This window comes from Sylvia atricapilla, chromosome 2, assembly GCF_009819655.1.
Source record: "Sylvia atricapilla isolate bSylAtr1 chromosome 2, bSylAtr1.pri, whole genome shotgun sequence".
In the NCBI taxonomy this organism is placed as follows: domain Eukaryota; kingdom Metazoa; phylum Chordata; class Aves; order Passeriformes; family Sylviidae; genus Sylvia; species Sylvia atricapilla.
Genome location: NC_089141.1, coordinates 99,896,176 through 99,909,046, shown reverse-complemented (window position 1 = coordinate 99,909,046; position 12,871 = coordinate 99,896,176). Strand labels below are relative to the sequence as shown.

At 40.0% G+C, this 12,871-nt stretch overlaps 1 protein-coding gene across 1 annotated transcript in view; it reads right to left on the bottom strand.

Annotated features, from left to right (window-relative positions):
* Positions 1-11,310, bottom strand: part of PPEF1 (protein phosphatase with EF-hand domain 1) — a 30,274-nt gene extending 18,964 nt beyond the window's left edge. Inside the window, exons 1-4 of the mRNA XM_066313933.1 lie at positions 11,118-11,310; positions 7,874-8,001; positions 7,035-7,086; positions 1,231-1,403 (exon numbers count right to left, since the gene is read on the bottom strand). Coding sequence (XP_066170030.1) covers positions 1,231-1,403; positions 7,035-7,086; positions 7,874-8,001; positions 11,118-11,181 — 417 coding nt within the window. The 5' untranslated portion in view covers positions 11,182-11,310. The remainder of the gene's footprint in view (positions 1-1,230; positions 1,404-7,034; positions 7,087-7,873; positions 8,002-11,117) is intronic.
* Between the last annotated feature and the right edge of the window lie 1,561 nt (positions 11,311-12,871).

Genomic DNA, 12,871 nt, shown 5'->3' with positions numbered 1-12,871 from the left:
AAATTGCAAAAACAGTGATAAGAAAACTCCAGTAAGGGCTGCCTTGGTAAGGGTTATCTTCCTCTTCACAGTGAAGAAGTTATAACAATGCAACACTGAAGCTTCTGGTCTTCTAATGTTTTTTATGACAATTTCGTCAGTTGGTGATTTTTAAAACTTTTAATTCTAACAGAAATCTGAGGAATTTTGCTAGAGGAGATAGATGAGCTACAGAATGACTTTTCAAGATTTATGTTTTTAAGCAAGCAAAAAGGCCAATTACATACAACCATTTCCTTAATAAAACGCCAGCCATAGTAAATGAAGGGAGAGTGGACAGTAAGGTGAAGTCGGGGTTGGCTCATTTATCATGTGCTTTATATTTGGTACTTTTACAATCAGCCTCCACAGAAAATTACTGGAGAAAAATATTCTTATTTAGTAAATTAAAAAGCATGTCGACCCTTGCCATTTTTATACAGCATATTGTTAAGCACAAATAATTACAAGTTCAAACAAAGCTGTGCCATTTAATGCCTCCCTGCTCCACCCTCAGCTTGTGGGCAACAAAAGGGCTTGCTCAGGAATATAGAGAATGAGGAACAGCCTCCTCAGTGCCTTGGAAGCTGCAGCCTGAGCTCCAGAGGTTTGTGCCATCACTCTGTTCTGCTACATTAGCAATGCTTTATAGTCACTGCACTGTTATGGTGAAGTCTTGCACCCTGCAACGAGGTGATTAACCCTTACACCTCAATTCCTCTAAAAGAATGAGGTGGGGGGAGAAAAGATGGAGGATCAAAAATGAACGCTTTTAACCCATAAAAGTATGATAATGAGTTCCTATTTTAGCTTAGTACACCTTCCCCAGTCCTGCACTCTCACTGAGAACCCCTGTCTTACAGCTGCTAAGGGCTCCCATTTCATTTCATTAGTCCCTGCCTCCTTCCGAGTGCCAGGCCTGGTGGTCATGCAGCAAAGTAGTGAATCAAATGTGGGAACTCATCTGTCTGAGAACTGTCTGCTTTTGATTTTACTGTGTTAGCTTACAGCCAGATCAATTTCCCAGGGCAGCTTACCATGCACATTTATGATCACACTGGGCTAGCAGGGAAAAGTAACGAGATGTAAAAGAAGGGTGAAGTATCTCTTTGGGCACCAGTTTAGCCTTACATTGGATTGTGGAACTACAACTTGACAGATGTAAAATAAGTTAAAAAAAAAAAAAAGAAAAAAAGGCTGGTTGCAAATTACCTGTTCATTCCTGAAAGCATGAAGGAGAGCATTGGCATCTTCAACAGTAAGGGGGAAGGAGAGTCGTGGTCCATAATAGGAGTCTGGAACAGCAATCTTCTTTTCAAATTCTTTTAAACATAAGTCTTCATCCACCACCTGAGGAGCACTAGGGCTGGTGAAAATTTGAGAAACTGGAACAAGATAGAAGGAAAACAAAAATGTAGAAACTCCACCAGTCCCCCACAGAGCTGTAACAGCATGGCCAAAACTGGTTGAATGTAACTGCTTCAACTGCTGCAGTATTACAGTGGCTGACTCTTGCCTCCTAAAGTGGAAAAGCTCCAGGTCTCCTCAGATTGTTTTACAATACTAAAACCAACCAACTAATCCACCACAACAAGGAAAAAAAGACTAAACCAAAGTTAAAAGCAGGCAAAAACTCTTTGACAGCTGCTGGTAGTGTGGTCAGGGGGCAAAACATTTTGCACTGAAGTTGTGGAGTAGTCTGCTCACAGGAAACAAGAACCATCACCTGGTACAAATTTCCTTCTCCTTCCCCCAGATACAAGGAGACACAAAAGTCATGGCTGATCATTTAATGACTGATGATCATTTAATCATCTGTTTAAAGTTCAGTATTACACTTTTAATACAGGTTTTGAAGATTCACTCTATTGCTTTTATTTTCCAGTTAAATTTTTTTGCTTAAACACCAGCAGGTCTCAGTGATTATTTTAAAAGTGACCAACAAAATTACATTTATTCACAGCACACTGCAAATCACTCCTTTCTGATACAGCTAGGAAACAATGCCAGCTCTTGGGTGGCTGCCATAAAACTATTGGATGAAATAAAGTAAACAAAAACAGAGTGGTGAAAGTGGAGCATAGCTTCTAATTTTCCTGGAACATGGAGAAAGCAGGAGCACTGCTAATTGCTTCAACCCAATATTTGAAATGTAAGTGACTGATCAGCAGATTTCAGCGTTTTTTCCTTGCAGATTGTCTTGGTCATACATTATTCTAAAAGAGAGAACCAGGCCCTAAATGAAAGTGTTCTAGCAGATGCTGTTGCAGAGTTGCTCTTGGGAGATGATTGTTGTAAACACTTTTTACTGGGCTACAGTTAGGTTTTCTGTAACCTTGATTTTCTGCAACTGCAAATAAAAATGTATTATTTACAGCTGTGTAGCTGTATTATTTATTGCTGATTTACAGCTGACCTGTAGCTGTGACTCAAAACTCAGAGCAGCCAAAACCAGCTTGTGGCTTTATAAATTATGAGATTCATAAAGGCCAACCTGTCTTGCAACTGGATAAAATACATATAAATGAAATAAATAGATAAAAAAGTATTCTGGATATTAAAAAGTCTCCTTTTACTATCAGCACTTCAGCTGTGAGCTGATTAGCACATTCAGTGCTAATGCAACGTTATACTCAGCCTTTTAAATGGATTAAGGCATCAAGTAACAGCAAGGTGCTCAGGGTTCACTGTTTTGACCAAGTGCAGTTTGATTTGCAGTCTTCCACCACAGTTACAGCTTTGTCTGGCTGGACACCAGAGTGTCACCATGGACTGAAATTGCTGGTTCTCACATAGTGACCAGACAAGCACATTTGCACCAATTCTTGCTCCAGCTCAGCAGCTGGCCTCTGGACAGTATCTCTCCCTGCACCCTATTTCCCAAGAAGGAGGCAACTGCAGAACCAACTCCTCAGACCACTCAAATGCCCCCTTTCTTGCCTGCTCTAACCAGCTGTCCTCATCTGACTTGACTCCTTCAGAGTCCACGATCTTTTCAGCATTTCAAGAGAGGCAGACACTTGCCCATGCCTGCTCCTACTCCTGCCTTCCTTTCCAGCACACAGTAGGCCATCCATCCATCACTTCACCTCTGAACACGAACTCGCCTTCCTCACAGGCTCACTTCCATTTTGGCACATGTTCAGGCCAGGAAACCAAATTCTTTCCTGTAGGGCATATTTCTGCAAAGTACACTCCATTTTCCAATTCTGGATGAGTTGTCAAATGCCAGTCATGGCCATTACCCTTAAAGTGTGCTTATAGCTCCTCAGGCTGTCTTTCAGCTGGATTTTAAGGCTTCTTCCTGCACAGCATGACTGTTCCATCTCTGAACAGTCAGTGATGGATGACCAAATGCAGCCTGGAGAATCACCACGCTGTCTAGCAAATACCCCAGCTCACCACATGCCCTATGCAGGACTGATTCTGAAGGATTCAGCACTCCTCACTTTGCTGTTCTAGTTGAAGCTGTCAAGGCTCCTTCAGTTCATAATGAAAGACAGGGATTAAAAGTCCTGGCATGCCTGGTTCAGGCACACGTGTCAAGACAGAATGAAACAGTCCTCTGCCAGCATCTGCATCTCTTCACTGACTAGAGGCAGCACAGGCAATGACCTGCTTTGTACTCTGACACCAGACGTCTAGCCCAGGCTCAGGGAGTTGAGCCTTCACTATTAACAAAACCAAAACAACTACCCTACAGCCGGATTCCATGTTAAACACAAACACCCAGAGCTAAGTGGAGTCAATTTGGCCACAGAAAGCCCAAAGAACTGATTCTCCTGCCTAGATCACCTTGTCTTGGGAGTTTTTCAAGGCACATCAAAGCTGCCACTGCCAAGGATGTACTCACTATTGGGGTAATTGGGAATCAGTTACTTCTGCAGCTCTGAAATCACTTCTCTGCCACCATCTGTGTGCCTTCAGCCTGACCACTGGGGTACTTGAGAATACCTCTGACTCCTTAAAAATGCTCTTACATAAGCCAGATGCTGATCCACAGCCCTCAGGTCAAAGCCAAATGAACACTGAGTCTACAAAGAGGAAGGACGTTTCTAAAATGCTTCAAACATCTCTTCCTTCACACCATTCCTGGTGCTACAAACTGCAAGCAGCTATAACTTATTTCCCACTGCAAGAATCACTCTGTGCAAAACATCTTGGAAGGGTGTTAAAGCTGTAAGGGAAGCATCATGGGGAGTGAAACTGCAGAAACAACACTTTGTTGTTGTTCTCCTTTGAAGGAAGGCTCCTGGAGGTGCCCTGGTGACCTTGAGAGGAACAGGTTTAGATTCCCAGTCCCACCATTTTTCTCAGGATGTGTCTGCAGTCTTCTCACCCTCAATGTGCCCATAAAAGAGTGAGTAAATGGGTCATCTTCTGCTGGAAAAGCAGTTTCCAGCTTTCTCTGACCAGAGAACTTTCCATTGAAACCTGAGAAGGTAGGAAGATTTTTTTCAGGAAATGAGGGAGAAAAGCATAAAGTAGAAAAGGGCTTTATTCTTATTTTCCACAAACCCAAAAACAGCCTTGCAAAACAGCCTTTAATAAGAAGCAGAACAAGACACTCAGCTATGTAATATCCCAATCACAAACTACACTGACATCTTAAGGAGAATGAGAGGATGAAAAAAGCTTTAGGGTGTAACAGATAAACAATCACGTCAAAAGCACTACTGTGTTAATGAGATGGCAGCTGCTTTCTTTCTTTGAAAAACATAATCTGAAAAAAACATTAAAAAGAGGAAAGTAACAAGATTAATGGTGGAGGCTGAATAGTTTATAATGTAAGGAAAACCACAGATCACAAAAGTTTCAGGTAACTTTCTTATCACATACTGAGGAGAACAGTCAACCTATTCTTTGGTAAGAATATTATCTACTGTCTTCTCGGAGACAGCTTTTGAACCATATGCTATCATTCTAATTTAAGTGAGCACACACTGATGGAAAAAAAAAAAAAAAGGAAAAAGCCAGAGAATTGCAGGTTTTAGAAAATGCTTGAGAATAGCAAAGTCAGTTTGAAGTCTCTGGTTGTTATGTTTACATTCACTGTGGTTCACATCTTAAGATGGTGATTCAGCAGAAGTGGAAGCAGTTTTTTAATAATCCCTCTATTCAGCACTGATTTTACTTACATCAGTGGTGCTAACATGATTGCTGCAAAGGTCACTTCCAGGGGCAAGCAATCAACTTTAAAGAATGCACACAGCCAGCAGCTGGACAAAATAACTACAACTCACACAATACACATTTGATATGCAATTCCTCAAAAAAAAATCTAAGTCAGCTCCTTTGCATAGGCAGCCTTGGCCATCTCTTTATTAAACATACACCAGAATTTTTGTTTTGTTTGTAACACATGGTGATAGAAAAGGGGAACAAAACAAGACAAAAATAAAGCCTTTGCTGCAATTATCAAATATTAACAACATCAGTCCTAAAAGATGGAAGATTTAAGCCTGCAAGACAAAGGGACACTTAACCATAAAGCATTACACTTTATCATGTGTTTCAGCCTTAACCACATCTGCAATTCCCAATATCTACAAGACCAAGAAACAAGTCACTTGTGCAGTGGTGACGAGGGCCAGCCCACAGGACCCTCCATCTCCCTACCTGTGCACAGGTGAGGCTGGGATCTCCACCTGCACATGAACAGCTCTGCAATGTCCTGAGCCCTAGCTAGTCACTTGAGACACCTCACCTTTATTCCTTCTGTCAGCAGACACAGTTAATAAAGGTGGATAAATCATATCTACAACCAGCAGATGTAAAATTTCACTTTAATAGTATAATAAAAATAGAGATTAAAAATATTTTGCCAAATCTCAGACCTAGCACTACCTTTTCTTTCCCGTTCCGGTGGAACAGCTAAACAGAGCTGCACTATCAGCATGAAGAAGTAGATGAAGTGAGCAGTATCTGATTTTCTTCGAGTTTGCCAATTCTTTCCCAGGAAGTTAAATGACTAAAGCAGATTTTTTTCACAGAGTATGGCAGTAATGGGAAGAAAAAAAATCAGAGGGAGGACTATTGTATCATCTGCCTTGACTTTGGAGCAAGACTCAAATGTAATTTATTTTTCTGCAGCGCACAAAGAGCATTAGGCACTTTAAAGTATTTAAGAGAGAAAAATTGCAATTTCTACCGGTTGCCATTAGAACACTGAACCACTTAAGGTTTTGATGGTGGTTTTATCCTGCTATCAAAGTATCTTGTGCAAATTTTAATTGGAATAACTCGTGGCTAGAGCAGATGAAAGAGAAAAGGAATTCTCTTGTAATGCAATAAGAAGTGGACAGCCTCATTTTTAACTCTGCTGGGATTAGATCTATTCTGAATTTGTTCAGGGAAGTCATGTTTGTTTTCTGGACTTAGGAATCACTTTCTGTCTGTCCTTCTGTTAGCTCAAAACTAAGTTATGTCCAAGGATCCCAAAATAATTCCAAAATTAAAGTTATTCCTTGAACAACTGAAGCTTAATTGAGATGGTTTCTAAAGATTTATCTCCAGCAGTTTAAATTTATTTCCTTTTTTATCATTCACATACTGATAATGTTACAATGAAATCTGAGACAAATTACATTAAAAAGTGGTCCAAAACTGCCAGAGGTGGTAGGTGGTAGGGGAGAAAGAACAACCTCTTTGATTATACCTGCCTTAAACCAACACAATCTTTCTGAATAATCACATCTCATAGTTTAAGAAAACATGCACAGAAAGCTGTGAAAATTGGATTCTGTAGGAAGGACAATAATATACAAGAAAGGACTCTGAGCAGCTCTGAATATTCTCATAAGGACAACAGACACCTGTTCTGACTTACTGACTGCTCTGATCACTAAGTAGATAGTGAGCAGTGTCAACACTTAGAGGATCAAATTCATATTTCAGTATTTGGGACATCAAACCTCAGCACGTGGCATAGGCTGTAAATAACACAAGATTATGAAGATTAACTTTCCTCACATCAAGTTTTTCAAACACAATCTCCACATTACTTTTATTTTTACCTGTATCAGGATGATTACAATGATCCAGCATGAATGTAAAAAAGTTGGATAGCTGAGTATGAAAAAGAAAAGAACAAACACACTGATCAGTTTAGGTGATCCAACAAGCATTAACATCTTTCTCCCTTAATTATTTGCAATTTCACATTTAGGGGGATATAAGTCACTACTGTGTATTCCCATAGTATCAACATGCAAAAATGACACAATTTGTGTCCTACTATAAAAATACCTCCCTTTTATTTTTTGCAATGAATTCACAGCTGACACTTCATGAATACATAAAATGTTTCAGGGCTGTTTCAGTGCTGCTGATGTTTCTGGATGTAATTCATCTTGCCCACCACCCAGACTAGTTGCCTAGACTTCACAGTCAATAGAGACAGCTGCCACAATGCAGTGAAGTGACTTTAGACGCAGATGCTAGGACGAAGACAAAGGCCTTTAACTTCCAAATTTCCTATATTGACCCTAAAGGAAGCCTGAGCTGACATGGTGAAACACTGATCTCTCTGTTGCACATATATTGCCTCACAGACAGTTAAGATCACCCATAGTAAATGACCTGCAATCCCTAGCTAACAGAGCTGCTATACAGAAATCTATACCCTAGATATGCTGTATGGGCAGAATGGTGTCCTGATGCCTATGTAGTTACATTCATCTGTATGTCTGTGTATGAATATACACAACTTAATTCATGTGTCAGGCAGGGAAACACCTTTATTAAACAAGACCGAGCTTTGTAGAAGTGATTGCCACACACCCATTCTGTTTGTGCAACCACATTCCTGGGGGTAACATACCTGCTTGTGTAGGAAGGATGGAAGGTTACAAACCTGTAGTTGATCCTGCTCATCAGCATATTCGATTGACTGGAAGATACTGAGAGAATAGCGGCGCCTCATCTCCAGCCGGGCCATCGTGAAGCGGTACCACTTCTGGATGAGGACCGCAGCTCTAATGACTGTCAAAACAGAAAGCAGTGGAACACACTTGGATGCAGGGTATCCACAAGGAAAATATGCATGCTTCCTTGGTAGAATTTTGCCATCAGATGATGAATTCAGGCCATTGTGCACAGTCAACAATAAGATGAAACCCAGTAAAAGTGAGACTGAAAAAAACACATGATGTCTTCACTTTTTCTGTCTTCTGACACAGATCCCAGGCTAGCTGACTTGCTCAGGCCTAAGTAGTTAGTAACCTTCCCCATTCAATTGTCTTGAAGACAGTACCCAGCTAAGAAGTCAGTCATGTTCAGCTGATGGGCACTATATGGGTTTTGGAAAGGTGAAGAAGGGAAGAACAGTTTGGCCTATGAACAATTTATTTCTTTATCAAGCTGCAGTAAAAAGCTTTGATTTTGCAACTGTGATATGAACAACTATGAAATAACAGTATTTGCAACAGCCTCTTCTACCAGAAAGTTTTTACCTGCAGAGCTGCATCAGCAAGCCAGCAAAATTCAAATCCTAGGATTAAAATGTAACAAATGGTATTGAAGGGTGGAATATCTTGCTTAAATAGACAGGCCAAAAGGCAATGAGGTATAGTTTTAGCTAGTTTGGTTAACAAAAGAACACCTGCCCCAAAAACTCAATGGAACATGCCAGAAGACCATATTAGACTATGTGCTGAATATACATTCCACTCAGCACTTTAAGAAGTTGTGTCTACTATGGTCTCAGTCTGGAAAACTGCTGGAAACTTCACTGAAGGACAAATCATTAAGACTGCAGCCTGGAGGAAAGAGCCTGCTGCCTTTAGGCCTCATTCATACCACAAAGAGATCACATTCCTTTAACTGCTCAGATACAGTTATTAAGCAGAGAAACATCAGGTGGCAGAAAGAGGTCCTGGGGTGGGCACTGTCCTGCACTGCAGAACAGTAAAGAAAAGCTCTGTACTACAGGGACAACAGTTTAGACCAGTCAGTCATTGCAAATGATCAAAAATACCAGGAATTTTTATACTAGGATGAGTAGAACCTGAGTGAGAATGATTTTTTTCTTACTGATAGTTATGCAGATAAGGACAAATATTAATGGGAAGATGATTCTATTAAAAGAGTATAACATTAAGGAAGCATTTTCATAAAAATACTTACAGATGCCATAACAATATGTTATTTTCTTAATTTACCATGTAATGAGTATACAGTATAGTTAAAGTGGTAAAATTTTCAAGTCTAGGCAAGACCAAAATCCAGAAAGCCTCTCATTCTGTAGATACTGCTAGAAAATCCTAGAAAATCCTAGAAAATCCTTCTGTCTGAAGGAAATGTGATCCTTAAATGACTAACAGCATCCTTCAGACCCTACAAAAACTCTGAGATCTCTCTTATTTTCTGTCTTTTCTGGAAGTCCTCACCACTATAGACCTGAAAGCCTGAGACATTACAGCTAGGCTATCACCAAAATTTCTGTTTAGAAGAGTACCTAAGGGGCAAAGCACAATCACCAGCATAGAAACGGATTTCCAGCATCAGAGCCATTAAACTTCCCATTAAAGCCTCCTGGGCTGCTTAATGGTCCTGAGCACTTACCATGGCACAGTTCCATTGCTATCACATAAGACAGATACATATCAATCACTGTGGTTAATGTTGCAAATCTAACAGAATGTTTCCTGGCTTACATTTTTTAAAATTGTACTTATTACAGCACTGTTGTTCTTGTTGTTCTCAGGACTGAATCAGAACATGGTTTTCACACTAGGCTAAACTGCATCTCTAAAAGAAATTGTTATCGGTTCCAGTAGGTCTCTACACCAAGTATCTGTTAAATTCATGCTATTAATGCATTAGAGAAATGTACAGCCTCAGGCTGCAGATAGAATGATGGCTCAGCATCACTTGAGTACTGTTGAAGAGCAGAAGGGAAACCACTCAGCAACTCCAGAAGACAAAACACAGTGCAGCAAGCACACAAAATCCTAAGCCCCACATCAATATGTGTTGATAGTTGTTGATCAAGAAAGAGTACAGCTCCTCATGCCCACTGCAAGCTTTTACACACTCAGAAATATTCCCAATTAGCACATCCCCAAGGTCCTGCAAAGCACATTGTAGGCACAGCATGCAAACCCAAAGAGGAAGAGCTGCCTCCCAGTTACAGGTTGGTCTGGGACACAGATGATTCCATTCTACTTTCACTGCTGTAACATAGCACTGATGCTGCTGTGTAGTAGCATACACAGAGCTCTCAAACCAGTCAGCTGGCATTCCTGTAGCCATGATTAAGTGCTCCTGCTCTTAAGTCACCAGCTTCCTGTGACTTGTGACCTGGCTTGGTGGCCAAAAAGAGCCTTCCTTCACAACCATGGCTGTTCAGCATAATAATGTCCTAAGACTATGCACAGTACCATGTAATATGGCTCTCTGCTGACCAATAAATTGTGCTTTAATGAAAAATCTTGAAAGAGAACACAAAGAGTTTGAACAAAGGTCTGAGTAAATCCTGGAACCCACTTGCCCGTGCAAAGGGTTCATACCAAGGTGGGGTATGATTAAAAGGATGGTGATGATCCATTAGTTTAACTGAACATTTAACCAGGTCCTGTGGAGACTTTCAGTTGACAGCCTCAGTAATTGTCTGGCCAGGCACTTGGTAGGCCAGAAAACTGATTTTGAAGTAATTGTAATAGTTCTGCTTTATTACACTTGTTTCATAATTGAGGTCACATAACAGCAGGGAAATTGGGGTGGTTTGCCCAGGAATCCTGTGATGTGAAAAGCTACAAAAGGTCCCACTCAATACCTTACCCCCTAAGCTTTGCCACTGACAGGGAAAGCAGACACCTCTGAATTTAGCTTCTGTCCCAGGTGCTGTGAATCTTTTATAACCCAATCTGTCAATGTTCAAAGTGGTCTAAAGCTGCTTCCTGACCTCAGCTTTTAGACCTCATCTAAAAGCTATGCACAGCTTTATAAAGAAAATAATTAGAAAATAATTTTCCCTGAACAAGTATTTTGACAACAAGGAGGAGGAGTTGGGCGAGGTGGGAAACATTACCTTGCAATCCTCTTCTGGTGTTAGAGAGAGAACAACCACTTGCCCTGAGGACAAAGGCAACACTCACCATTCTCTGACCTTCTGTCAGCTACAGAGCTGCTGCACCCCATGGTTCCAATGATGCTGCCCATCCGTTTTAATTGCTGCTGATACGAAGCATGTTTCTCTCAGCTGTTGGCCTTATACACATTTCCTGTGTTCTTCCTTCAGGGATGAGGGCTACACTTGTTTGGGCTCCTGGGCTCTTCCTAGTACTCCTAACAGGGATGAGATTGGGAGGAAAAAAATGGTGCTTGACAACACAGAATCTGAAGTACCTTCAGCACATAACAAATTACTGTACAGCACATCCTACCTAAACTGGACCACACAAGGGGTCTTTTTCCCCACATCTGATTACTATCAACTTACACTCAAGAGAAATTAACTTTGTAATTAATATAGTTTACTCTTACATGTTAGCTTAATGCTAATGTGCAGCAGTGATTTCTTAGATGAGGAGTAGCTATTTAAAGCCTTACTACTAGGGACAAGGGAGTGTGAAGAAACATTATTCTTCATTCTTATGATTTGAAAATTGGAACTGCAGAATTTTAAAGATTTTAAATTATATGTGATAGTGCTGCTAAAAAACCCCAACCCTTCAATCCTCCTAACACTACATTGATTTGAAAAGTTGCCTTACCACCCCATTTATCACTTTATTGCTCAGTATCAACACCACCAAATTTACCAGGACAGACAGTACCATAACAAATCACTTCATTATCAGATTTCATTTAAATAAAACATCCAATTTTCTATTGCATTTGTACCGAAAAACATCCAAGGAAAGGATTTTGTTGATGAACAAAATACATTTTGAAGTGAAGTCTTTTGGGTTTTTCTCCTAGCACTTGCTCAGCTCTTCACTAAATAGTATCATTTGCTAATGCAATACACTCTCTAATCAAAAAATTCAAATGAATACAATTCCTCTGAGATACCAAATGGATCCATTTCTAAGCAACAAGAAATTCACTGATGCTCTCAGATACTGAACTTTGTTTTAGCTAAAGGTTTCTTACATGATCACGCTGACCCCTCTCTGTCTGTCTCCAGGGATACATCTGACATCTAAATTATTTTATCTGTTGTTTTGTTTCATTGATATTGACTTTTCTTTTAACTTGAGTTTTAAAACAAATAAGAAATTCATCAGCATAAAATGAATGCTTAGCTACTATTTTCCTTTGGCTTTACTAGAGAAATCAAAATAAATGAAGAATACAAAAGAAAAAAAACCTCATGAATGCATAACTAGGTTATTTTCAAGTTCAATAATTAGAAAACACTTATAGTTGTGAGTCTGAATGTACAGATTTTGACATTTATTATTATATATTATATCATGAACTGTCAGGTTAATATAACACAACCCTGTAGCTCTGGGGCTTTTTTTCAGGGTCCCACAAAACAAGGGTATCCTACACTTGAGCTGCTGGGTCTGACTCCTTATGAGTCAGTAATTATTTCAGGAAAGAAGGATTTTAAGATTTTTTCCCCACAATGGACTGCTTTACTTCCCTCTGAAGGAGTTATGAAATTAAAAAAGAAGTCCTCTTACATTAATTTTTGCCAATCAATGGTTTTGGCAGCATCAAATACAGCACTGGTACTGCCAATAGCTCAAATTTGTCTTCTCCCCAAACAATTCTTTCTCTCCTAGTTACCATCTCTTTGCTTTCCCTCTTAAGAGAATCTCAAGCCTTCATTACTCCATCTCAAACAAACCAGCCATTACTTAAATTGTGATCTGAAGACTGGCACTAAGGGCAAACT